The following is a 25,898-nucleotide window of genomic DNA, read 5'->3' on the forward strand; positions in this document are numbered from 1 at the left end:
GGAAACACAAATATATTTAATATACTGCAACAGAGACACTAAGGATTTAGCCAAGTTGTACAGTATGCATGGCGGTCACATGAGAGGTTCTAGGCGTGTGTTGCTGTGTGTAGAAAACAATGTTTGTAGGTATTGCATATGTCACTTTGACCGGCTAGACATTGACCTCACAAAGGCTAAAACACAGCATTCCAATATTGAAAAGCAATTCGAAAATATAAGTATTTTTGCAGTGTTTGTATCCGAAAATTGACCATGTTTAAAAGTACCCCGCCTGATGAAATGACGGGGTCTACTGTACATTTAACCTGTTACTGCCTGAGCCAGGGTTCAACAGAGGATGCCAACAATCTGGATCATGACACAACCAAAACATTGTGGGACATTTTGCTCCAGGAAATCTGATCTTCACTAGATGCTACTCCTTCTACATTTTAGTGGGTTTCAGTGGTTCTTCAAGAGTATCTTCCTTGTCCTACTTTGTTACCTCTGGAAATGAGCAGACACTGAAAAGGCATTCTGATCGAGCTTGATCGACACACACAGAGCCAGAGGAAGACCAGGTGCTGATTCTAGAGACGCCTACGCCCACACAAAGGGTGGGACTGTAACCACAGGAGCATCCTAAACTAGAGCCCCCAGATAAACCACCAGCGCAATGCTCGCGCTCAAGAGAAATAAGGTTGTCAAAAAGGTTATTGTTGGACAGAACAAATTGTGCTACAAATTTCTATTTAAGTTTGTATAACCATGGTATTTGAATAATATGTATTTCAGCTGCTGTATGAATGCTGCAACAGCAATAATAACACTGGACATGTCTTCTGCCTGTTGTGAGATCCTTTAGGTCAAACAGGTATGTCACCTTGTTTGACCTATTGTTATAGGTTATAGGTATATATATTTAGAGGTGACATGCATTATTTCCTTAGGTTATATCAGATTCTGATTGGGTTCTTTACTTTACAACAACAGCAGCTTACCTATTTTACTGCTAAAGCACCCGTATGGATGGTGATTTACACAGGAGTGTCACTGAAGATCACCTTCAGAGACAAAGAGGTGCAGATTTTGCTCTAGGTTAATTCTGTTTACATCAAGGGAAATCCATTTTATAGTTTCTTTTAAATCTCACAATTTCCATCATTGACGAATTAAGGTTTATGTTGAGTGTTGATCAATGAAAGTCTGCGAGGTACAGACTGAAGTAAAAGCTATGTGTGGGAGGTGTAGGGACTGTATTACCTATGATGTGTGTGTATGTGTTAGTGGAGTGAGATAGCAGGCTGGTTGGGCCTGTAGCTGTTGCCATGACAACCAGAGATAGTTGTCCTGGTAAGTAATAGTGAGGTGGAGCATGTTTTAATTTTTTTCCCTCTTCATTGTTTTAATCTTTTCACTTTTAAATGAGGTGTCATGTGTGTGACCGTGGTAACATAAGCGGTGAATGCGTGCGTTTGAGTAGTTCCTTTGTCTGTCCGTCCTCCCTGCCTCTCGTCTTGGTCCATCCCCCCCTTGTGTGACATCACAGTGTGTGACATCACCAGAGCTGCTCAGCATTCAGAGTGGCACAGCAGCCTCCCTCCACACACACACACACACACAACGTTTACTTAGGTCACTTTGGGGGACACTATTAAAGAATTGCATTAATTTCCTGCGGACTCACCCTTTACCCTAACAACTACTTGCCTAACTGTAACCCTTAACCTTACATCAACCTAAACCAACTAATATCAGATATTGAATATATACTCCCTGCCTGCACGACGATGCCGTCACTAACACACAGAGATAATATAACACTAACAGTCCAATGTGCGCTTTGATGGCTGGGTGCTGAAAAAGGCATCAAAGCAAATAATAATATCCAAGCAGGTAATGATCGTAGAAGAAGTGAGCTCCACAGGCCCAAACAGTAACTGCTTAGAGTTGATAAACACTTGAAAAAAGCAAAAGGACAGGGGCTTGATGGCAAAAGAGCAGGTCGCACACAGAGGAGGTAATGTCTTATCAATATTAAACTACACCTGTTAATATGAATCAAACCAACAACCTAAAATATATTGGATCTATCTCCCTGAGACATTGTGCTGCACATCAGCTTGGCCTGTCAGTGGACAATAAACGCCTCTTCACTGCTGATTAATGACCATACAGAGTATTTTACATCGACAGATTTGTAGAAATATTATTTGTAATTTTACACATCTCCTTTGATGTGTGGAAATGCAGCTGTAGGTGTGGATGGGTTAAAAAGTCTGCTTAAATGATGTTTTCCTTATCTAACGTTAACCTGTAAGGGGAGTGCTGCTTGCAGCCAATTCAAGTGTCAGTGTCGGTTTATGACACCCACAAATAAATGATGTTACCTGTAACAAACACTATATATGTAATACATAGTATATAATAGTGTAACCTTATAAAGATTAGTATGTATACTATGCATCACATATACCTCTCCTTATACATTCTGTTCTCATCAGTCACTAACAAAAACACACCACAGTGCATCATGGGTAGCAACTTCTAAACACGTTTAAATAAATAACACAAACAAAAGCTATATCAGATGCAATCATGTTGGCCTCCAGAATTAAACTGAAAAAGTTAAAGGACACTTTTTTGTTATTCTTACCTTGTTTGAGGCCATCTCACTGACAGAGTGTCTTGTCTGCAAGGTCTCCAGCTGGTCCAGACACCAGTCCAGCTCCTCCAGGGTCTCGGTGGCCAGTTTCTGGTAGGCCTCCTCTGCAGGGGCAAGACAGGAGGGCAAGGGGTCAGTAAGGGCCCGCTTCAGAGGGCTAGTGGACGGTCCAGAACCGGGGTCTCCCGCCCCACATACAGCTAAGCTGGGATACCCCGAGAAGACACATGGGCGACTCTTCATACTGGACAGGTGAGCCAGCTGTGTGGGCCTGGTAGTAGTCCTGTATCCCAACCCAGAGATGAGCGGTCACAGGTCAGCTGTAGCAAAGCTCACTGATTCCCTTGGAGAAAAAAAGAAACCTCCAGTGCAGTCCTACTGTTCAAATCCTGGATCCTTCCTTTTAAGAATAAGTCAGATACAATCCCAGGGAGTACGGTTGCACGTGACGAACGGCAAGCAGCCACCCTGAATCAGATCTGGGTGTCCAAATGAATGTTAACAGTAAGAAAAAAATCACACCAAAGAATACAGAGGTAACCCCACAGAAAGGAGCACCAGCGATTTTTCTCACGCAGACAGACTCATTCACTATCTCTCCAAACACAGCACACTTATCACACTCAGTGATCTAGGTGTGTGAGGTTTACGCTATCATTCGTGAGAGAGATATAATTCCAGTCATGTAGCAGAATGAACAGAAGTCTGCTTAGCAGGCCCATGCCTGCCAATGTAGGGATGGTGGGAAGAGAGGGATGGTGGAAAAGAGGATCCAGTGAGAGACTCAGAACCAGTCGAGATCCATGTCAATACTGTCCAGCAAGGAACAAACACCAGAGGGTTCACAGCATCCTGACATGGTTTACAAGTACATCTCAAACATACACGGACGCAAACAGACACACACACACACGCACACACACACACACACACACACACACACACACACACACACACCAGACAAAATGCTAACCATAACACATCATGATTTTGTCTCCTTAGCCTCTCTGCCAATGAAAATATCCATCGTGTCCGGGAAGCAAAGGGTATAATCCGGTGCTGTGTACGAGTGTGAGCTGGGTAGTGTTTCCTATAAATGCTGTGTGTATAGGGGGTGGGCTGCTGTTGCTTCGGCGTCCCTGGTAGCCAAACGTGCTGCTCTCCCCAAGCTGTACCTAAAGCCTGAGAGGACTGCACCGTGGATGGGGAAGGGAGAGTGACAACCTGTGGACTGGAGTACTAGAGGAGTGGAGCCAGAGCTGGGAGCTCCCTATGATGCGTGTGTGCATGCATGTTAATATGTGTTCAGCATACAAATACACCGAAATACAGAGGTAAACAAATAGATGGCTGAGGATACGGCAAATGCCTCTCTCAAAGGCTGCCTACGTTAACAGAAAAATGTCACCTTGTCAGAAGCCAATTAATATTGATGCCTCGACTAATTTAGGAAAGCACAGGCTTTTAATGCTGTGTGATCTGTGATCTGGTAGGGGGGTCACTTTTGCTGTGATTCAATTACACACACAGAGACAACAGTACCAGATTAAAAAAATAGGAAGACTACATTAAATCACACGATATCTACATTTTCATTTGCATTAAGACCCCATAAAAGCCTTAATAATAATAACATTGGGTTTTTTTTTAACCATCTTTTTTATTCTGGGACAAATAAATCCTAAACTAAATTTTGCAAAGTTAATAAGTCTGGATTGCATGTGTAGTTTTGTGAGCACCTGAATATTTCAAAGGACTATCAAAATTTTGGAGGGAAGAATTATAATATTATACCATATATTATGTTTGGATACATGTTAACCATATTTGTTTCAATGCATTAGTATTTGGTGTATATGCATGACCACTGACCATCTCTACACCTCTTTTGTACCCTCCTATTCTCTAAAATATCCCCCATCTCCTGCTTCATTGTCTTTGACAAATCTCTCTCTCCCTCCTTCCACTGGTCCCCTTCCTCTCCCACACTCCTTGTTTCCTCCGCTGATCTCTGAACATCCTTCCTCCTCCCTCTTTTGTCTCCCCTCCGTCTCTCTCCTCTTTCTTTCCCTCAGTCCCCCTTTCTCTCTCTGTCTGTCTCTCTCCCCGGTGTGGTGTCGCTGGCTGGGGTGCTACTCTTTCTGACAGCAACTGCACTGACGTCAATGACATTCTTCTCATGCTTAGTGCGACATCAGACACCGGCGCTCGGAGAGGCCACTCTGCTGCACAGACGCAGGGCTGCAGCCAAACTATGTACCGGAACAGCTCGACAGTGAAGTCGGACTGGAGAGGGAGAAGAGGAGAGAGGAGGAGGAGGAAGGGGAATAAGGAGAAAAATATGCAGAGACAAGAGGCTCGACTACTAAGAAATAATACTGATGTGATATCAATTGTTAAGATACTTCCTATATGGTGTAATTTCATAGTGCAACAGCCTAAATGCTTGGATATACATTTAGAATAGTATCATAATCCCAATTACAAAATATACAAGATATTTTTGCCCTTCACATGGAGCTTTTAAAATAAATAGTTGATGTCCTTAAACCAATGCTGTGGGGATTAAATTATTTTAATAAAAGAGATAGGACAATATTGGTAAAATGTCCATCTTTAATACCTCCACTCTGCCCCTTATGGAAAGAGAAAGAACTGTCCATCTCTTTAAATCCTCCAACAGATTTTATGGGGGTCGGGCCATTTAAATAAAATATCCTATATATTTGGGACTTGATATTATAGTACAACAAAGCCATGTTGTTTCCATATAGAATACAAGCAATATCAAGGAGGACCTTGAAAATGCAGACCAAGAAAAACTTGAAGAACATTTTGGATTGAGTGTATGGGATGATAAAGGTTAAAAGCATATTGTTAAATATTGTTGCTTTAACCAGCATCTATTCTCAACCAAAATAGGTAAAGGGCCACTTAACTTTTGAAAATCTTAGGCGTTTCTGAACTCTTCTTATCTGAACAGCAACAGTCGGTGACAGATAAAGTAAAATGACAAAGCAAGAGAGGATGGCAGTGAGATGAGCATAGATAGGAAACATAGAGAAAGAGCAAAGAAGCCTAAATGTTATCAATCTTCCTTAATTCACTAGTATACTATTCCTGACTGATTTACTGCAAGATGACTTAGTCGCCGCCTCAGCAAGCCTTTGCTTTCCACGAAGTCAATACTCTCAAACAATCATGCTCATGACTCACAGCTGTCATCAGTTTATGGCAGGGCCCATAATGGCTGCGCACCAGTATGATTGTGTTCTAAATATAGCTCAATGTCACCAGTTCCTCATTTATTTGCAGGTTATGCAGCAGGAATGTGATTCTTAGTAGGAATAAATCTCCCTCAAATGCAGAAGAAGAAAACACCTTGTTTAACACTTAATAATATTAGCAATAGTAAAAATAAAATAAACATTACAATATGCATAAATGGGAGTGTGTTTATGTGATTCTATGAGAGTCTGCACACATGCCTTGGGGATAATTTCACTGAACACAATACAATGAAATAATTATTGAATGGTGGAGGATACATGGTCTCCCCTGCAAACACCAGCTAGGTCACAGCCATTGATACTGCTAAAAAGCAAAGTGACTGTCAAGGACAAATGTATTCTAGCCATCTAAGACTGTCGGTGCCATGTCCTCCTGCTCACAACAACAAACTCTTAAAGTAGGCCAGAGAGACTGTGCCAAACACACTGATTCTCAAAGTGGGGTCCGGGGACCCTCAGGGGCCCCTGTCACTCAGTCAGGGAGTCTGCAAAATAATTTGCTATAAATCATAAAATTGTGCTGTATCATTAAACAGTGCATATCTGCAGATAGAGACCATTTTCACCAATAACTCAAGCATATTGTGTCCATTACTCCCACGCACTCTAGCTTTAGGCCAATAGACACTCTGATATGGTTGTGACATGCAGCAGTAAATGAATCATTTTAAAAGGACCTACTGAACGTCAGCTTTAGACTGTGCCAGTCTTGTTACTGTTAATATGATCAATTACTTGAAATGTAGGCTATAATTGTTGTAAGTACAGTCCTAAAGCATTTTGAATAAAATCACCTTCTGTTTAAAGTTACATATGTGGTAACATTCTAAATATCCCCGCTGCGGGCCTAATGCAGGACTATCTCATCTTATCTCATTTTAACACGATTCAAACTGAAATGTGTTTTTGTTTATCACTATGAAACAGGTCTCAAATACTTTGGTTGAAAAGTTTTAGAATACAAATAGTACTAAGAGTACAAATGGCAGTAAGCATATGCCTAAGCGGTGTTACAATAATGAGGGGGACCTTAGAGGTTTTCAGCCTGAAGAGGTTTCTGGCCCCATTATCTGCAAAATATGTCGTCCAAATTTGAATTCTGATCATGTTGGATATTATGTTCATGTTCTCTGGCTCCCTGTAGAGCATTTCTGTGTTTGCCAGCCCCTCATCACCACCATGCTGATATCTTACAACAGACTAAAACATCACTATAACAACACCAGTGTCCTTTGAAGCTAATCTATAAAGGCCTCTAGTTGTAAGTAAAAGATTGCATACTGTTTTATTCTAATGCAGTGTCTCTTTGCATTAAGTACCCCTATTTACTATTCTGTACAAGCAGCTTGTAAATTTGTTAGAAATGATTCATAACACAACATAATGTCATTGTGAGCAAATATAAGAATATTTGACAAATACTGTACATTAATACACTAATGTACAGTATTTGTAAACAATTATAATGTCCCCTATGATGACATATTATATAACAGATTTGGGCAAATATACTGTCAACCAAGTATCTGCTTACAACTACATAATAGTGTGCTATGAACCATTTATTGGATGATTATATACTGCTTATAAATGCTATATAGAGGGACTTCAAGTCAAGTGTTTCCTCTAATGCTAATAATAGTAATTATGTTTGTAATTATGTTACTTTTCCTATAGAAAAGTATATTCCTGATTCCCAGACCACACACATATTCACACAAACACAAACACATCAAGGACAAAGTCATGCTGCTCTTGCTGTCCACGTACCTGTAAAGGTGGTCTTGGTGATGGGTGGTTGGTTACACATGGGTGATCTCCTGTTCGGGGGACAAACAAACACTAAGAGATGTCCTTCCCAAAACAAAACAATAGGTAGTTTACCTCAAAATGTTTCACTCTCTCTACATGACTCTTAGCAGTAAATGAGCACCATTGCCCTGAACTCGTTTCTACACATGTAGGGGGCACTGTAGCAGAAGGTTCCGTCACAGACAAGTGCTACTGTTGTTCTAGTCAGCTACCCAATAAGAACAGCAGAGGGCGAGCAAAGCCAGACTGTGTGGAGCACTGTACACAGTTCAGCATATGATCACTTATTAGGTAGAACATCTTAGTCATAAAGTGACTGTCATCATATATTGTAGTTTGCTGGCATGTTGACTGTTGTTATCTTTAATACATTCACCTCTCCCACTGTGACAAATTTAATTTCTGTAGAAAAAAAGAAGAAGAAAAAAGCAGTAAAGCTTCCGACTTACTTATTGGACGCCCTGTCTTGCTGTAGATTAGTTAATGCACCAAAGTTGTTTCGTACAGTTCTCAAGCTGGCAAGAACCTGAAAGGAACGTGAGCGATTAGGACTGAACCGTACATTCATTTATGAAAATGTAAAATATGTACACAATACAAAAAATAAATAAAAAAGGCACAAGCACTCACCTGTGCAAACGGCGTTACAATCATATCGTCACCATGACTGAAAGACACAAAGACAGTGGCTTTAATGTCATCTGCAGATCTACAGTATATTGACCTCCGACATCAGAGGAGTGTGCTCATGTGCTGCAAAGGTCAAGGGGAGGAGGGGTAAGAGGGGTAAGGGGGGGAGCAGGGGGTCATCACATTAGATTAGTTTCACCATCGTCACTCAATCACAGTGACATGTTCACTCGTCACGTCAGCTACCAGCTGAGGCCCTACGTCACAAAAACGTGATAGTTTCAACAGTTTGAAGGGATTTATTGGTGGACGTGCCCCTGTACACATAAGGTTGTTTAGTGAATGCCATTTCACAGCAAGATATTCTCACAGCAAGGACGCTGTAAAACCGGCAAGCTGTCTGTTCACTTGCTGTACAGACATGCCCCTCACGCAGTCGCCCTTGCTGCGTGAGGATTGTTAAGGGAGTGGAAAGCCGTACTCATTCATGTCCCACTATAGGAGGCTTACACAGTAAACTTTGAGTCAGACTCAAGTTATGACTGTGAACACAGTCAACATTTGTTCAGGTGACAGGAGTGCGTTAGTGTCATGCAACTCTCCTCCTACTGCTCAGTTCTGTAAGACCGCAGCCACAACACGCACACACACTCACTTGCACGTGAGCTGACATGCCTGGCGTGAAAGTCAAAAGAGACGCAGGCTTGTCATATGCCACTATCACAAGACAGAGGGAAGGTATTCAGGGTAAAGACGACGTACTCTCTGAGGGTGAAGGAGAGAATCTTTGTAGACGGATAAGAGGAGAGGCGAGAATCTGAGTTAGGGTATGGCTGTTTTCTTCTTCTGAAGATGTCTCTTTGTTAAATGCTTAGGGAAACACACAATTATTTCTTTACTAACTTGTTTGTGAAGCTGTATTATTAATTGAATGAATAGTGCTGTTAAGACAAGTTGCCTCCTGCAAGTTTCCTTGTTGATGCAATCCAGGAGAAAAAAAAAAAAAAAGATATGACAGAATGAAGCATAAAAGATGAAGTTTAAAACATGGTAACTGGGTAGTGGGCGTAGGTCAAGGAAGGGTCATTGGTTTAATACTCCAGAGCAAAAAGCAGCAGTAAGGAGGAAGTCTTAGTTTACGGCAGGAAATTATTTTTCATCCTTTTATCTATTTGTCTTTCCTTCAGGCTGGATCGAAAAGCTATATTTTCAGGCAATATCTTTATTTCTAGCTGCACTAAGTGTACAGTACATGTAACTGGAGAGCCACCACTGTGTGGGAAATGAGGAACATGCTTATCAATAAATACACCGACCCAGAAGATGCAAGCTGTTTTGTTTTGCTGACTGGAGTCTGCTACAGTTGAAATGCAATGGGGAGTAAAAAAATAAAAAGTAAGAATTGATGTCAAACTAATGCAGTATCGTAAATAGATTAATGGCAGCACAAATATCCATCCCATTATTCTTATGAGTTATAGAGACATATTTGGCAATTTGTCGCATGAACTGTGCTTGTGTACCCTTTGTGACGGACCACCTTGTTTATGCTACTGGATATCGCTAAGAATAGACGTGACACCACATAATCAGCTGTTGGTCATGCACACCTCCCACCGGGGCCAAAACTAGCCGTGTGGCAGCTTTAAGACCTGGTCTAATAAACACCAGCAGCCGTGACACAGATTCAGAGAGAACAAAAAGCAGAATAAACCAAGAAGGTGGAAGCAAGAAACGACGTGCACTCACATGTCACTGGCAATGGAGGAGTTTCGGGACATAGACTTCGGCGAGAGGTCGTAGTCACTGTCGGAGCGGTACAGGAACGACTCTCTCCGTTGGCTGTGGACGAAATTGGCCTGCAGGATGAGGCCTGAGCCCGGGCTGGCCATGGGGTCCAGGGGGCTGCGACCTGATGACGTGCCATTGTCCACATCGAAACTGTACATGAAGGAACGGACAAAGACACAAAGATCAGAATCTGAACATGTACAGCTGATGCTAATTGGTATTTTAATACAAAAAATGGCTTGAAAAATGTAAACATTATTTAGAGGGTATTTGAAAGGTCAAACAACATTTGTTATCGTTTTAAACTTCCATGTGACAATACAGAAGAGGAGATAATGATATGTTCTTTCAACAGTTTAGTGAAAAGGGGAAGGACGCAGTGATCAATTCTGCTCAGAATCCGACCGCCAGTTATCCTGACTTTTTGTATAAAACTCTTATAAGAGTGCACACCATGCATGAATAAATAAACTTCTAATAAAGTCCTGTCAGGAACAGACTGTACTTAAGGCTGCATGATGGGGCTCAACTATCCATGTCTAAATAATCACAGGCTTTATGCAAACATTAATTACACCTTAGAGGTCTTGATGATTTCAGAGCTTACTTACACAAACCCACATGAATATTTTTTTCAATCGCAGCAGCATAGACTCTGACATGCACTTCATATGTTGCTGATAATTGGCCCAAAGGTCACAAGCTGTAACATTCAAAGACAACATGACGTATCTACGCTGTTCGTGGCCTAACGTGAAGGCATAAGGGCCCTACACTGCTCGGTCACTGCTGGATGATGTAAATTTGCTCATAAACTTAACCATTTCTAATTATAACCAGTCAGTCACTCATTATCTGGCTGATTATTGGATGGCTGTGATTGGTGGCAGAATAATTAGCACCGTCACCAACAGTTAGAACTAATGCAGTAATATTCAGAGCCCTCTACATGCAACCACATGGTTTAAAGCATTGGCCACAGGGAATACCTCTGCTCTATCAATGCCACTGACTCACAGTCGGTGAGTCAGTGGCATTGGTTTCGAAACCAGTGATACCATTTCCCACTGGGATATCACGATGGGCTCCTTAGTTCCCTAGGTGGTTGTTCGCCCAGGTGATTACTGACGCCTGTCACCAGGGATATCGGCCTCATCACTAAGGCAATCCCATATTCCCACCTGGTGTGGATGCTTAGGTCAGGCCTCAATTCCCCCAAGTGAAACATAGAATACGCATGGGGATGATGCAACCTTTGTCATCACCACCACCCTCTCTATAAAAACAACCACACATCTAATCCAATAGATGGATGGATACTTTATTAATCCCTGGATGGAAATTAGAACATCATAGCAGCAATACAACTGAAAGTTACGTAAACTCGTGTTAGCTGTATGTTAATGCATGCACGTTTGTAGTAGAGCAGGATATGTCCTAAGAACACTGTGAGTGTGTACATACGTGTGTGTTTGCACGGTGCAGAAAGCCTGTTCCTATACTGAATTTAAACATCTAACTAACAACTAAAACATTCCTTGTCATTACACAATGGGAAATGAGAAAAATGACATTTCAATCAGTCACCTTCCTGTTAACCATCTTGAGCTTGTATTCATTCTCCAGGTATTTCCCTTCCTCAATAGATGATTTACTGACCTAACAAGTGGAATTTATTATCACTTTGTATTGTATTTAGCAAGGTTGGTTCGTAGGTTTGGTATTGTTTTGTGCGAGCGATGTTTTCAGAGTAAGTCATTTATGCTTCTCACATCTGAAACGAGAAAGTGGGTTATCTCTGTGTATCACACCGACACACAGGACATGCCAAGCATATTTTCCACAACAACTAAATGGCTAAACGCTGTGCTATCTCTGTGTGATCTATGGCAGCAGCTAAGTGAGAGTGAGCTTTGCTTGTGGAATGGGATAGTTTGGCTGCCTGCCTGATGACTGAGGGAAGGACAATCGTATTGTCCTCTTCCTGGTCTCTAACTAGCTCTCAGACAAACAAACACACACACACACTCACACACACACACAGACACACAAAGGTAATAAGCAAGTTCCAATGACTCCCAGCAACTCTCCTCCAGTTTGTCTCATCTTGCACACAATGTCTCTGAGTCCTCTCACTCCGTTTTTCTATATAAAGTATAAAATCAAATGCATGTCAGTCACAACCAGTATCATCTCTACACTTACACAATCCACATGACCAATCCAATCCACACCTTCTTATCACATCCATGAACCATCTGTTTTCTATACTGCAGGTCTGAAACAACCACGGATCCACAAGTGACGTATAAACTGTTATTCCAGGCACAGGTCAGTCCGTTTTCCAGCTGTTACCTTCCAATAAGTGTGCATTGGTGTGTGACAGACACATATCAGAGATAGAGAGACAAGGAATATGCCAAAATGTAACACCCAGCATATGTTTAACAACTGATTCATTATCACACTTACACCGACGTCACAGCCTACACAGATTCTCAGACAAACCCCTGACACGTAAGTGCGTGTACGTGTGTATGAACAGTGTGACTCTGCAGACACGCCTTCTTTGGGAATGATTTTTGCAACAACTTTACTGAGGTATTGCACCAGCGGTGACATCATAGTGGGAATGTCAAGCCTTTTCCCCTGCTATGACACAAAGCAGCAGGCTTTGAAAAAAAACAGAAAAAAAAGAAAAGATAAATGTCAACACCCCTATGACTGTGTTATGAGGATCAACAAAAAGCACGAGTACAACTAACAGGGGGATTCTGTGGAGATGGGAAGTAAATCCAGGATTACTTGGAGACGGAGACCAAGAGACCACAGTTTACCCAAAAAGGGAGTGATTCAGAACTCAGATATAATTGGCAAGAAAGTATACTTGATGTGCAAACATTGGATGGATGACGGAGAGTTCTTTCAAACAGCATGAGATATTCCATCTGCTGAATATCACTGTTAATGTTGGGGACCTTCTTCTCCATCATCTAAAGTCACACCACCTTTTGTTTTTTATCTTTCTTTCTAGTTTTTTAACTTCATATATTCCCACATGGTCATTAAAGTGAACTTGCAGAGAGAGGAGAGAGGAAAGAAAGAGCAATACAAAGAAATAAAGAACAAAAGAACAAAATAAATACATTCTTCACTATGGGTAGAGATATACTACACAGTACTTTGATCAATGATTTCCAATATAGATGCCTCTCGTATTTTGCACTGATATTTAGTATTATGACATATGACTACTGCTCAGAATTTACTTCTTGTACCCTTAGCCAAAGTAGCTGACACATTTTTTATTTACACAATAGCTAGATCTCGATAATGATAACATCCTCCAATTTTCACCTGCAATTGACAGGTTGCTACTTGATAATTTCAAGCACAGCATTGAGGGATTGAGAATAAAAGGTGTTGTTTCCTGAATAGATTATAAAATCCTCAGAGAAAAACATGTCAATTTGGGCTATAAACGGAATAAACATATTTTTTGGAGGGCTGGAGGTGCTGATAACAAAGGTTTGTTGCCCATTATCTGTCTCATGTCTATAGATAGTTAACTGAAAGAGTTTCATGCTTGAGTTTAGGTTGCAGGGGGAAAAAAGAAAAAAAGAAAGAGGGATTGTTTGTTGCTAGAACACTCAGCTGCTCAGCTGCACTGTAACAGAGCTTTGCTAAGAACCCACTGAGACCCACAGGATTGCAGGTGATCCCGTGGGTTAATCCGTCTTTCGGAGGCTGTAGCTGCAAAGAGTGAAGAAGCTGGTATCATATGAAACTAGACGACCTGATGAATCCATTGGTACCAGCCATGTCAGGCTAGCTTGTCGGGAAAGGTGCTAAATAATGCGCCAAACTGAGGCTTCAATTTGGCGAGAAACTGGAAACTGGCATGGAGTCCCCTGACCTTTCACCTCAGGATATGTGAATGAAATTGACTTATATTGGTCCCCAACAATCTCCCCTTTACAGATATGCCCACTTTGTGATAGTATCATACAGTTTGAGGAAAAATCAATGCTGTTGTTTGCAGGCAGTATAAATGTGTTATTTTTATCTTTCTAAAAAATTGTATTTGAATATTCCTGCATACTGGCGTCCCTAAACTGTACTGGAGTTGCATACATTGGGTATGACTGGAAGGCTGGGACTCTTGTGGATCCAATAAGCCTTATTGTATTTAAGTGTGATGATGTTAGTCTACAAAGTAGCCATTTCACACAGTAGGACCATTTTCTGAAACTTGACGTCACTGTATAAAATGACCTCAAGGATAAACTCATGAAACTTTACAGCCAGGGACTAGAGACCTGGGGCATTCAGAGGAGGAATGGCCTTTATAGGTAAGTTGACAATAAGGGGGTATCGGAGCAGTTTCTAGAACAGAAGCACTCGCATTCATTCCCGATTCATGAGTAGAACATCTTGACACACACTGCTTAGTTGCATCTCAAATTAATCTTCAGGCTCTCAGCTTGCAAATGACCTACAACACTTCTATGTGGCATATAATGTTGACTTGCTTTTCCCCCCTAAACATCCCTTGTTCCCCCCTTCAAAACAATTAAACCCCTCTTTGTGGGTCTTTTAAGAGTCAAATGTACATTACATTACATTACAGTCATTTAGCAGACGCTTTTATCCAAAGCGACTTACAATAAGTGTATTCAACATAGGTATTCAAGAGAACTACAGAAGTCATAAGTGCATCTCCTTTCTTAAACAAGCATCTAAAAGCATAAACCAGAGCAAAAGTACAGTGCAGAAACAAACTAATACGAATACAATAAGTGCAACGAACTGATACGAATACAATAAGTGCTACGAGGAAGGCTCAGGGTAGTACTTCTTGAAGAGGTGAAATGTACAGGGCAATGAGATAGACAAGTAGTGGCTGTTGTGGCTTCATACAGTAGCACGCTGCTGGGTCACATACATGCCTAAGGACAACACACAACTCTTTAATCCTCTCTCTGTCTTTGGCTTTCCATCACTTCTGTCTCAATCTTCTCTCTCCTTATGCGTCTATGTTTCCCTCTCTCGTGTACATGCATGCATGCATGCACGTACACACGTACACACACACACACACACACACACACACACACACACACACACACACACACACACACACACAAACAGCTCCTACAAGTCTCTCCTTGTCCCTTCACCACTGCCTGCTCCCCTTTGTCCTCACAGCTTTCTAAAATAAATCAAGTGTCGTCTTCCCTTGTCTTCCTACTTCAACACACAGCTCTGATCTGATCTACATCACAGCACACACACACACAAACACATCTCTTATTGCAGTTTATGGCCAAATCTGTGTCATTCTTGCCAGATTTGTGTCCTAGTTTTAGTAAAAGAGAAAGCATTTTTGGGGAGGATATTCTATACTTGTTGGCACTTTGGGAAGAGACTAAAATATGTTGCTATTACCTATTGTCTCCTGCCTCTTCTGGTCCACCAAATCTGAATGATCCTTGATAAACAGAGCCTCACTATCCTGATTATGTATCAAACACACTTATGCCCTGACCTCTTTCTCCAGTACGTCTCCCCTAAGCGCTGTCACGTCAATTCCTGTGGTGTTTACAATTGCTCAAGTGACCCAGGGCTGAAAATGATTCATCGTTCTATGCCATTTGGTGTGTGTGTGTGTGTGTGTGTGTGTGTGTGTGTGTGTGTGTGTGTGTGTGTGTGTGTGTGTGCGTGTGTGTGTACGTGTGTGTGTACGTGTGTGTGTACGTGTGTGTGTTTGTAGCGGTATTTATGAGGACTGTGAGGAGTGTGTTCCCTCGCATGCACGCCGGTATGTGATCCTGAACAAATGCGGGTAACCTTGACCACGTTCTAACTGCTAAGCAGCGACTCATTACAGAGGAAAAAAATATGGAGACCAAAGAAGAAAGAGTTTAAAAATGACGCATACGACATACTGCACCTAATGGAAAAGCTGTGTTGGTTTGTTTTGGCATTGAATGCTCTGTCAGATTTTTGATCTTGTTTACTTATTGTCTGATCAGATATTAATTTATCTTAAATCATAACTCGCACTGTTGATTGATAACAATGAAAGTGGAAGTTTGAGATATTTCACTGAATGAAAAAAAGTGTTCAATACAAATACATGATTACATTCCTTGGTACTGAAAAAAGAATCGTTGGGTACCAGAGCTGAAACTCAGGTACTGTATCAAATATTTTCAATTAATTTACACTGGATCACTTTACTTTAATCCAGCCTTAAAGATCATATAGAAGAGCTCTATGGTGGGTGAAATGTGCCCTACTAAGAATCAGAAAAGAGACGAGCAAAAGACAGAAAAATTCAGCTCTGCATCTTTTGATATCTAAGAACGTGACCATCATCTTTTTCTGCTTAAGCTTACACATACAATCTATGACGTTACGGACAAAAACAGCTCCATGAGGCAGCATGTTAGTGTTCATAAACCTCCACACCTATCGCTGTCCTCGCCATCTTGTATGGAAAGTCATCAGGGGACGAACACTACCTTTCACCACTAAGAGTTAGAGGTTACAGAAAAAAAATATTGTGAGGAGGCCAGCACCCACGGGGCTGTCAGGCCAAGCAGATAAGTGACTGACCGCTCGCTGATAACCAAGACACGTCTGCTTTTTTTAGTAGGTACTCATACTTTGGTTAGAACTCATACAGACACAGTCACGCAAACACACATGCATTAAGTGAAATTAGCACCAATTAGGCGGCAAATGCGGGCAAAATTGGTCTTTGGCAAATACATCGATACGGGCTGTGCTCCAATGGCTAACAATTTTTTGTTTGTATGAAAGTTGTTGTATACTATGTAATGTCTGTCAAAAATGATCCTTAAGGGTTTGCTCTCTCTCTCTCCCTCTCTCTCTTCCATTTCCTCTCTTCCCTGGTTTTTCTTGCCCTGTCTGTAACAAAGTGAGTCCTTCACTTTTAGCAGAGACACTACTTTAGGGCTCGCTGTCACTGCCCCATTCAGGAAACTCAGTCAATCATGAGAGACATACAAAGAGGTCACTATGGCAATGCAGCGCAATCTCAGGTCACATGGTCCTGAGCAAAGTAAACCAGTTCTGCTTCTACATATACAGACATCCACTTAACTATGAACCTATTTTCAGTCCCATTCATCATAATCTCAGTTCTTAACCATTAAAGGTCAAATTGGGAAACTATGTTAGATAACAGTGCATGTTGTCCAGCTCTATGAGAGGCCAGATAACACGTAACCTTCAACATTTATGGCCTGTCTAATATGCTCAACTGCAGACTGACAAAGGCCAGATGCAAACACTTGAGTTCAAACTCACACGTTCCCCACTTCTCCACGCTTTATCTCAGCTCACCATAACACCATTACGGGTGGGGAAGAGGCACTAAAATAAGTGTGGAGCTAAAAGCAGTTCATACACATCTGTTTATTCCCAAATCTTCATCTTTTGCCTTTTGCCAAACTCAAGCTTAACCGCTGGTAGACACCAAGGAGTCTGCGTACACGGACCTGCGTTTACACAGTCGGGTTGAGTGGGGTCTGGGTTTGGTTGAGCCAGGGGCCACGTCACACACCTGGACTGTCTTAAATACATGAGCACACAAGCTCTCATACAGGCACCCAAAGACGCATACACTGTCACAGACATACAGTTAAGACACACATCCCTAGATGCTTAACTTGTGTGTTTGGTGTACCTAGCTTGATGAGAATTAGGCGACTTAGGGAGATCACACTTTGCATTACACATGCATCCGCTGCACGAACACACCCACCCTCACACACCCACCCTCACACAAACAGCTCAGGTTTTTGAATAATACTAATGGCCACAAATCTTGCAGGCTGAGTGATAACAGTTGTGAAATACAAAGCGATGAGGAGAATTAGTGAAAGAAGCCTTGATACAACAGTAAATACCAGAAGAGAGGAGGGAAGGACAGATGGAGGAGGCGGTATGCTTTGTACAGCTGAGTGCTGCTTTTGGTAGTTATTCAAGAAGATGGCTCATGCAAACCCAACACTGCCAGATTCTCAGCTCTTAACACGAGAAAGAGCTTCATTCTGCAGCCAGCTCAAACATTAATATAGGGTTTATGCGTCTCCTCACTACATTTCACACCCTCAAACCACATCACATACTGTTTGTGATCTCCGCCGCTCAGAGAACTACCACCCTCAAAGACCTACCACCCTCAAAGACCTAATTAATATGTCTTCATTTCACGCAGGCGTCATTTCCTGCTGGGGAGGTTGTAGAGCACAGAAATTAACTGACAATGTGAGAACACTGTGAACCCTGCAGGGAGGTCCGACAGGGTTCAAACACGTGCTGCTGCTGGGCAACTCCCCCCCCAACGAACACCTTGTTTTTGTCGAGGGTTGTTATGATCCATTTACCCTCTCTTCCCCAGAGTATGGGAATGGAAAAACTGTGAATATTAAACTTTCAATGTTAAAGCTACAGGGCTGATTCTTAGTTTGGAATGAGTGCTGACAGGCAAGGACAAGTTTAGACAGGAGGGGGTTAGGAGACGAGAGGGGGAGGGCAGGGCGAGTTGTGCCCTCGGCATTGCGCTCTGCATCCTGCATTTATCTTGGGCCATGTGCAGACAGGAGAATGTCCTGAGCGACACAACACATTCCTAAATGAGTCATTCCTTTTGACGTTTTTTAACCTTGTGTTTTAAACAATTTCGATAACTGAATAGACAGTGAGTTCTAATGAAAGCACACTGAGGGTAAGACACCAGGGTCGTGACAACCACAGCGTAGGGCATGCCGTTATTGAGTGTGTCTGATAAAGAACACTGGAGTTAGGGACACAACCAGTCTAATCTGACCACAGGACATGCCATGAACAGAAGAAAACAGACACAAAAGCAGAAGTACACAAGGTTTCTGAAGATAACCACGGAAGAGGCAGAGAAGTTTTGCTTGACAGGAAGAGTGATGGCAGAAAGCACGACAACAAACGGGGACAACAAAATGAAAAGGAGGGACTTGGGACAAAGCCGGTGAGGCAGAGAACAGGTACTTCCGAAAGCAATAAACAGGCGGATGGAGAACAATAGAGGAAAACACAAGCACACGCAACAGCAGGATTAACATGGAAAATGTTGCCAGGAGGACAAAGTTCTGCATCTATTTACCATATTCCCTCCGTGTTCTTCAGTGAGCTGGTGGAGCGCGACCGCGGTTTAAGAATGATACTCATGGTCTGGCTTTTCCTTCCACATTACATCTGCAAACACACACACACATGAAGCCACACACACCCCCCCTAAAAGGGCCACCAGGAGAACCTCAGCTGTGGTCTGAACACAGTCCTGACTGGTCTGAAGTGATCCAATGGGAGCTTTTATTCCCTCAGCGTTAGTTTGGTGGAGTGGCAAGGTTCCAACAAGCTGCTTGAGATCAGACCTGAGTACAGTCAGATTAAACCCTCCGTCCAAGATGATTCCACGCTGCTGCTGCTGCTCCTCCTCGAGCTCCGAGCGTTTGACAGTAGGTGGTTTCTTTACCCTGCGCTCTCTCTCTCTATCTCTCTCTCTCCGTCACTCACTTGCACTTATCTTTCTTGCCAGTTCAGCGTGCGATCTTCCTCTTTGCTAAACCAGCCATGCACACACTCCGTTCCACTTTTTCACTCTGCTTCTCTCTTTTAAGTCCCTCTCGCAGTCTTTCCCCCCCCCTCCCTCTTTACCTCTGTCACTCTATCTCTCTCTCTTTACGACTGTGTCCCTGTATTTGAGTTACATGACTCTCATGTGCTGTCTCTCTGCTTGTCTAAGCTGCAGCATGGTTATGTCTGGATTGGGAGGGGTTGTTTTGGTAGTAGTAATGCCTTTGAAAGGCGGGACTTGTATCCCCCCCAGCAATACACACGATCGTCTCAAGTGTCACTCACACGGCTGCCACAGTAACCTAAAACCAACAGCTACAGCATGTCATTGCAGAGGGTGTACTAAGACAGTGTTGACTGGTTGACTTCCTTCACTATAATAGGAAAAGCAATAAAAAAAACAAGGATTTGCACATAGTAGCATTATGAAATAAAGATCATGTGTAGGAGTGAAAATATGTGAAAGGAAATGAGGACAAATTAATTCTAATCTTACTATCAATCGTAGCTATTTTAATAGTAACACATGATGGCTAATGATTTATCTTATCTTAACACATGATGGCTAATGATTTAGTCTAAAAATGACTAAATTAACTTGCCAACTAACTGAACTACACGGTAAATAGACAAGCAGCATGTCAAGAGTTTTACTAGTACATAAGTATATCATTTAGGTTCCTGACTCTAATTTCTATTTGTAGATTATTTTCCTAAATTCTCCAAACCAACAGAAGCTGTCATGCTAAAATGTGTCACAAAGGTTTTCTTTTACTAATGACAGAGCAGGTTATTGTGACTAGAATGTGCTTATTTTCACATAAAAAAATATATCAGCAATGCCTTACTGGCTATGAGATACTTAAGAAGACTATTTAGGCAATAGGTTTGAGTGTGGAGCTCAGATGGCATCGTCTGCTGTCAGAGCTTTGGGCAAAGGATCCAGCATTATCGCTCCACGGGGCAGACAGGTGTGTCAGCTGTCTGGCATGTCAACCACACATGAATGAGTAAAGCCAGGCAAGCCGCTCCATCTCTGTGTGCTACAGGTATGTGTTTCATACCTGTAGCTTGTAGTATGTTGGAGGACACAAATCAACCAATAAAGGGAAAAACATAAAAAGAAACAAGTGTATGGAGTCAGACACATAAGCAGTGTTTTGCTTCAGAGCATTATCCGGCATCCCTATAATCCTTCTCTCACACTACAGACAACAGTTTTTTTGTAGTTCTCTCTGTTGCAGTTGTCCATTAGGGATGAAGTGAAAACGCAGCAGCAGATCAGCAAACATAGTTTAAGAAGTAGGACACAACAACTGCTGCGTCCCCAGTTGTAGCTCCATGAAGTAAAAACTCAGAAAACCAAGAGCGAAACACACAGACAGAACACAACACCTGTCACCAGAAACACTGAAGCATCAGCATACACATTATGCCAGCCCTCTCATCTTGAAAGCAGCGAGAATATTTACATGTCATCAATACTGCAACTGGCCGTAGGCGTGAGTACCAAGAGATGGACATCAGTCGGCTGATGCTTCTCTTTTGTTCAAGGGAAGAAAAAAAAAGCAGCAGAGAAGCAAATGCATACACCTCCAGCTCTTATGAGGGAAGAATAAATTGCTCGTTGCACCCATGGACTGATAATTCTGGGGTCATCCACTCCACGGCCACTGATGCTTCCCTGCATATTACGTAGATGTGCTTTTATGTCAAGGGAAGAAAAGGAGCCAGGCGTGATGAAAGAGCGACACGGATGACGTATGCTTATTCCGTGTGTACGCACATGCAGAAAAATGCACAACCCACACAAGGGCAGACACATGGCCACTAGCCATACTGTGGCAGGCAGACAGCTCCAGGCGAATAATAACGTATTAACGTGTTAACATCAAATAATGACTTTGATGGGCACAGCGACGAGGCCCTGCATTGATAATCTGAAACTGCGTGAGAAATCTATGGCGTCCTTTCAAATCGCTACGTGTCCATCGGTTTCACATTCCATGCCAGAAGGGGATTGACCACTAATTGACTAAAGACACTTATGGAGCTTTTCACTCCTTGCTGACATCTCTTGGGACGGTGAATCCGATTTCATACTGACAAGCTTGATAGTTGATACTTTATGTTTTACATTCCCCACGTTAGGAGCGTTTGAAGGGAGTTACAGTGAGTTGAATAGGCACATCTAATGCTTTCAGCGTAGCATGGCAGCATGATGGAGTTTATAGCTTGGTCAAAGTGGTGAAACTAATCCTATTACCACGGTCTGCACATTCCATGCGGTCGAGGAAAGAACAACAAAAGAGAACAGTTTTCTTAAGAGAACTCTTCCCTCTGCCTCGTACCACATGAATCCCAACGAAGACAGACAGACAGCATGATGACAAGACTTAAGCAAACATCGTTCATCCCATGTCACCATTGTGGGCTCAATATTTAGGAAACTAAACACATTTAGGCCACATTATTTAGCCTTAAAGACGGATCGGTTTGGATAGAAGCAATCAGCAAACTAGGTCTTAATCAGCAGGAAATCGCTTTGTGTTCTCCTTTTCTTTACAGTCTCTCTTGTGAGATACAATGTAGCCCACAAGTTCACACACTCACACATAATGAGGATTTAGTTTTTAGGCTACCCTATTGCCATCCCCAGGAAGCAGAGGTGCAAGACACAAACAAAAATAATGACTCATTCAATCATTTTAAAAGGCACCACCTGTGCAGACTGAGACTGGAGGCTCTTGGTCTTGGAATGACCTGCAGAAAAGACTCCAATCCAATCTAAGCTACCAATTACAACTACTATTAAAAACAATATTACATTTATATACTGTACATAACCATATTCTTTGCTTATGTAATTATTTCTAATACATTTTCTGATCCTGTCTTTTTTTTCCAAAAGTAGCCCAATAAAAACAATACATAATTGTTATTTGTTTGAGGCAAAACAGAGGCTGCATTCATGGTATAGAAGGTAACTGTTTGTAGGCTGTACGTGACTTATTAAAACATGTATTGCACCATATAATAAGCACAAGTTAATTGTATCAATATTCTATGCCATACAGTAATTCTTTTCTATGCTATTCTATTCAACTCAGAGCACCACTGCCACCTAGTGGTACAAATGGTATAACTGTTGTCACATAAACCAGATGCATATATCAAGTGAGTAATTGACAAAATGATTGATTTAGTTTAAAAAGAAGACCTCTTCCATGAACCAGGTTCAGTATATGGTGCAGATAAACACACTCAGTAAATGCTGGTATAAATAGCACTTAACTATGGAGCAGGCAGTGAGGACAGATGGCTGGTCCGCAGTATTGACAAGGCCTCATCCATATCTATATGTCTACAAACGCCACCAGCCATTACCGCTGCTTCATATTCAAATACTAGAGGCACAAACACATTGGACTTCATGTTTATGAACACATGCGCGTGTCAGATGATAGCACATCTTAGTTTTGTTTGGGGTCGCTGAGTACGTATGAGTCAAGGAAATGCAGTATGAAAATGGATCTAGCGAGGTCTCAACATTTTTCTGTGAGAGCTTTAATGGACAGAGAGTGCTCTGGTGATTGGCTGGTTAGTGAACGGACCTGTCCTCTTGATCACCTTGATGCTTTGGATGAAGGCTGGATGAACCCGCTCAATTTTCATTCACCCGGCTCTTAACCATGTTTTGTAAAAAGCAGAATAGCTGCTCCTCGTGGAACACGGAGAGACACAAACATGTACATGGACACAAATACACGCACTTCATGGCGACCGTATAGATTTAGCAGGGTAAACAGCTTCGATTGAGCTCTAACAACACAACCAGCCACCAAGCAACCATTTACACAACGCTCGGTTGTGAACACTGTTTCCAGTTCTGTGTTGTCCAGGTGGAGCTATTCATCGGCTAATGCTCTGATAAGAGAGGGAACACACACACACTTTGTGTGGATTCATGTGTTTGTACGACTTCCATGAATGGACAAACTTACACATTACATAGTCGCAGATTGGACCCAAAGAGCAGTAAGGCAGACAGATTTTAAGTTCAACTGACATTCAGTTTCAGTATGTTTTCCTCGTACGTTAGCTTTTACTCTCTTATGTACTGCATCTCAAATTTGTGCAAGCGATGGTTTGCTATTAGCTATAGTGAAAGAGCAACACAAGCAGAAGCTGGCATTAAGTAACAACACTGAATATATATATTTAAAGCATGCAGATAATGTGAAATAGTTCCACATAAAAACAAATCCTCACTACAAGACAGAAAATTTAGGTTTAGGTCACATCATTTACACTCTCCATCCCCCACCCCGTCCTCCCACAAACAGTTTCAGTCCCAGAGAGCGATCATACCCTCTCCTGCCACGAGGTTTGATGTCGATGGGCTTGTTTGTGGCAAAAGGTGAGCCGTTGGAGCAGGCGTGGCGGTAGCGGGCTATCCTCTCCAAAGATAGATTATCAGAGTTCACAGGCAAACTCATTTTTAGCAAGGCTCTTGACCACTAAAACACACACACACATACACACACACACCTGTGTCAAGACAGATGTAGAGAGAGAAAAGATAGAGTGACAAGCCTGATGAATGAGGGAGGGGTGTGTGAGAGGATAGAAGAGAGGGCTCAGCATGGGTGTGACTTGACCGGGAAAAAGATGGAGAGAGATGGAGAATGAGAGAGAGAGAGAGAGAGAGAGAGGCAGGAGAGGGAGGAGCAAAGTGGAGGGGTAGAGCAAACTAATTTATCTGGGTTTTTTTCCGATAAACGTTTTTGGTGATATTGTCGATGTAATGCTACATAATCGTGTTGTATGTAAAACGCTAGATTTATGGTGGATATGAGAAGGTAAGATCATAGTGTACAGTAAAAATGATAAATGAAAGTAAGAGGTCATGTTTTTATCAATACAGATGCTCCCACTGCAGGTAATGCTGGAGTCTTTATCGTCCTTACCACCTGCTTCTGCATGAACTCTGCCAGTAGGTAAGATTGTACCAGAACCCGAGCTACATTACTGTACAGCGGCAAGAGCAAACTAATCTGTTTTTTGGAATTAATATATCTTTTTGTCTTTGGGCTTTGGTGATGCCCAAGATTGTTGGTGAGGTGTGTGTGTGGCATTTATTTTGTTGTGTCAAAGCTACAGTTGGTAACTTCAGTAAAACTAACTTTGATGGTGGCCAGGTCACAAAACTTTCTCTTTGATGAGAAAATATGACAAATGTGAGGGGTTAAGCTTAATTCGGCAATCTTTATATTCCCTCAAATAAGTATAACAGAAAATCTTGAAAAATTAGGAAATTTGCTTCATGTATCAAATGGGATACAGAAAACCAAGGATGACTACTACAGTACATTAACAGTCAAACTATTTCAGCTTATCTGAATATTTTAAATACTGATAAAACCAAGAACAAAATGAGTCACCTCATTATTTCGACCAAAAGGTCAAATTTGACTTAATGAAATTGAATAAAACCAACTTAAGTTCACCAGCCCCAAGCCCCGTCTCACTCCCAAACCTTGGTCATGGCTAATTTCCACCACTAGAGGGGAGCAGAGTACCACAAGAAACAGTCTGGACCCAGCAGTGCATCATGAGAATTACATGTAAAACCAACAGCCTTACCTGAAATGTGAGCCAATTGCAAGAATTAGTAGATCAGATTTATGTATTAATTATTTTTTGAAAATAAATCTGTGTTTGTAGTCAGGATATCATGATATTAAGAGCTGGAAGTGGAACAGTCAACTAAGCATGAATATTTATGATCTTTTAAACAAGATTATTGTAATTTGCTATCGTGAGGTATCATTTCAGACACTTCCCCACCGTCAAGATAAAATCTAAATCACTCCAACTGATAAATCTCCGAACCTTCCTCCTCCACCAGCAGGGGGCAGGCTGCTCTGCAGAGAAAATGCAGTGACAAGAGCTCAACCGTCAGCAGCTCTAAAACACAGAGATCCTGTGAGTCTCTGTGGAGTCACGGCTTCTGCTCAGCGCTGACAGAAGCATCCAGCATGTGACAACAGCTCCTGGGTGGACAGGGAGGCTGTCAAAGT

At 41.9% G+C, this 25,898-nt stretch overlaps 1 protein-coding gene across 2 annotated transcripts in view; it reads right to left on the reverse strand.

Moving 5' to 3' along the window:
- Nucleotides 1–25,898, reverse strand: part of pde4d (phosphodiesterase 4D, cAMP-specific) — a 130,216-nt gene that overhangs the window by 15,283 nt on the left and 89,035 nt on the right. The window contains exons 2-6 of one of the 2 annotated variants that reach the window (XM_054610351.1): nt 10,129–10,320; nt 8,380–8,416; nt 8,199–8,275; nt 7,708–7,757; nt 2,639–2,751 (exon numbers count right to left, since the gene is read on the reverse strand). In XM_054610351.1, coding sequence (XP_054466326.1) covers nt 2,639–2,751; nt 7,708–7,757; nt 8,199–8,275; nt 8,380–8,416; nt 10,129–10,320 — 469 coding nt within the window. Of the gene's footprint in view, nt 1–2,638; nt 2,752–3,620; nt 3,639–7,707; nt 7,758–8,198; nt 8,276–8,379; nt 8,417–10,128; nt 10,321–25,898 lie in introns of those variants that run through there. The other variant, XM_054610352.1, reaches the window with a different exon arrangement.

This window comes from Anoplopoma fimbria, chromosome 13, assembly GCF_027596085.1.
Source record: "Anoplopoma fimbria isolate UVic2021 breed Golden Eagle Sablefish chromosome 13, Afim_UVic_2022, whole genome shotgun sequence".
Lineage (NCBI taxonomy): Eukaryota > Metazoa > Chordata > Actinopteri > Perciformes > Anoplopomatidae > Anoplopoma > Anoplopoma fimbria.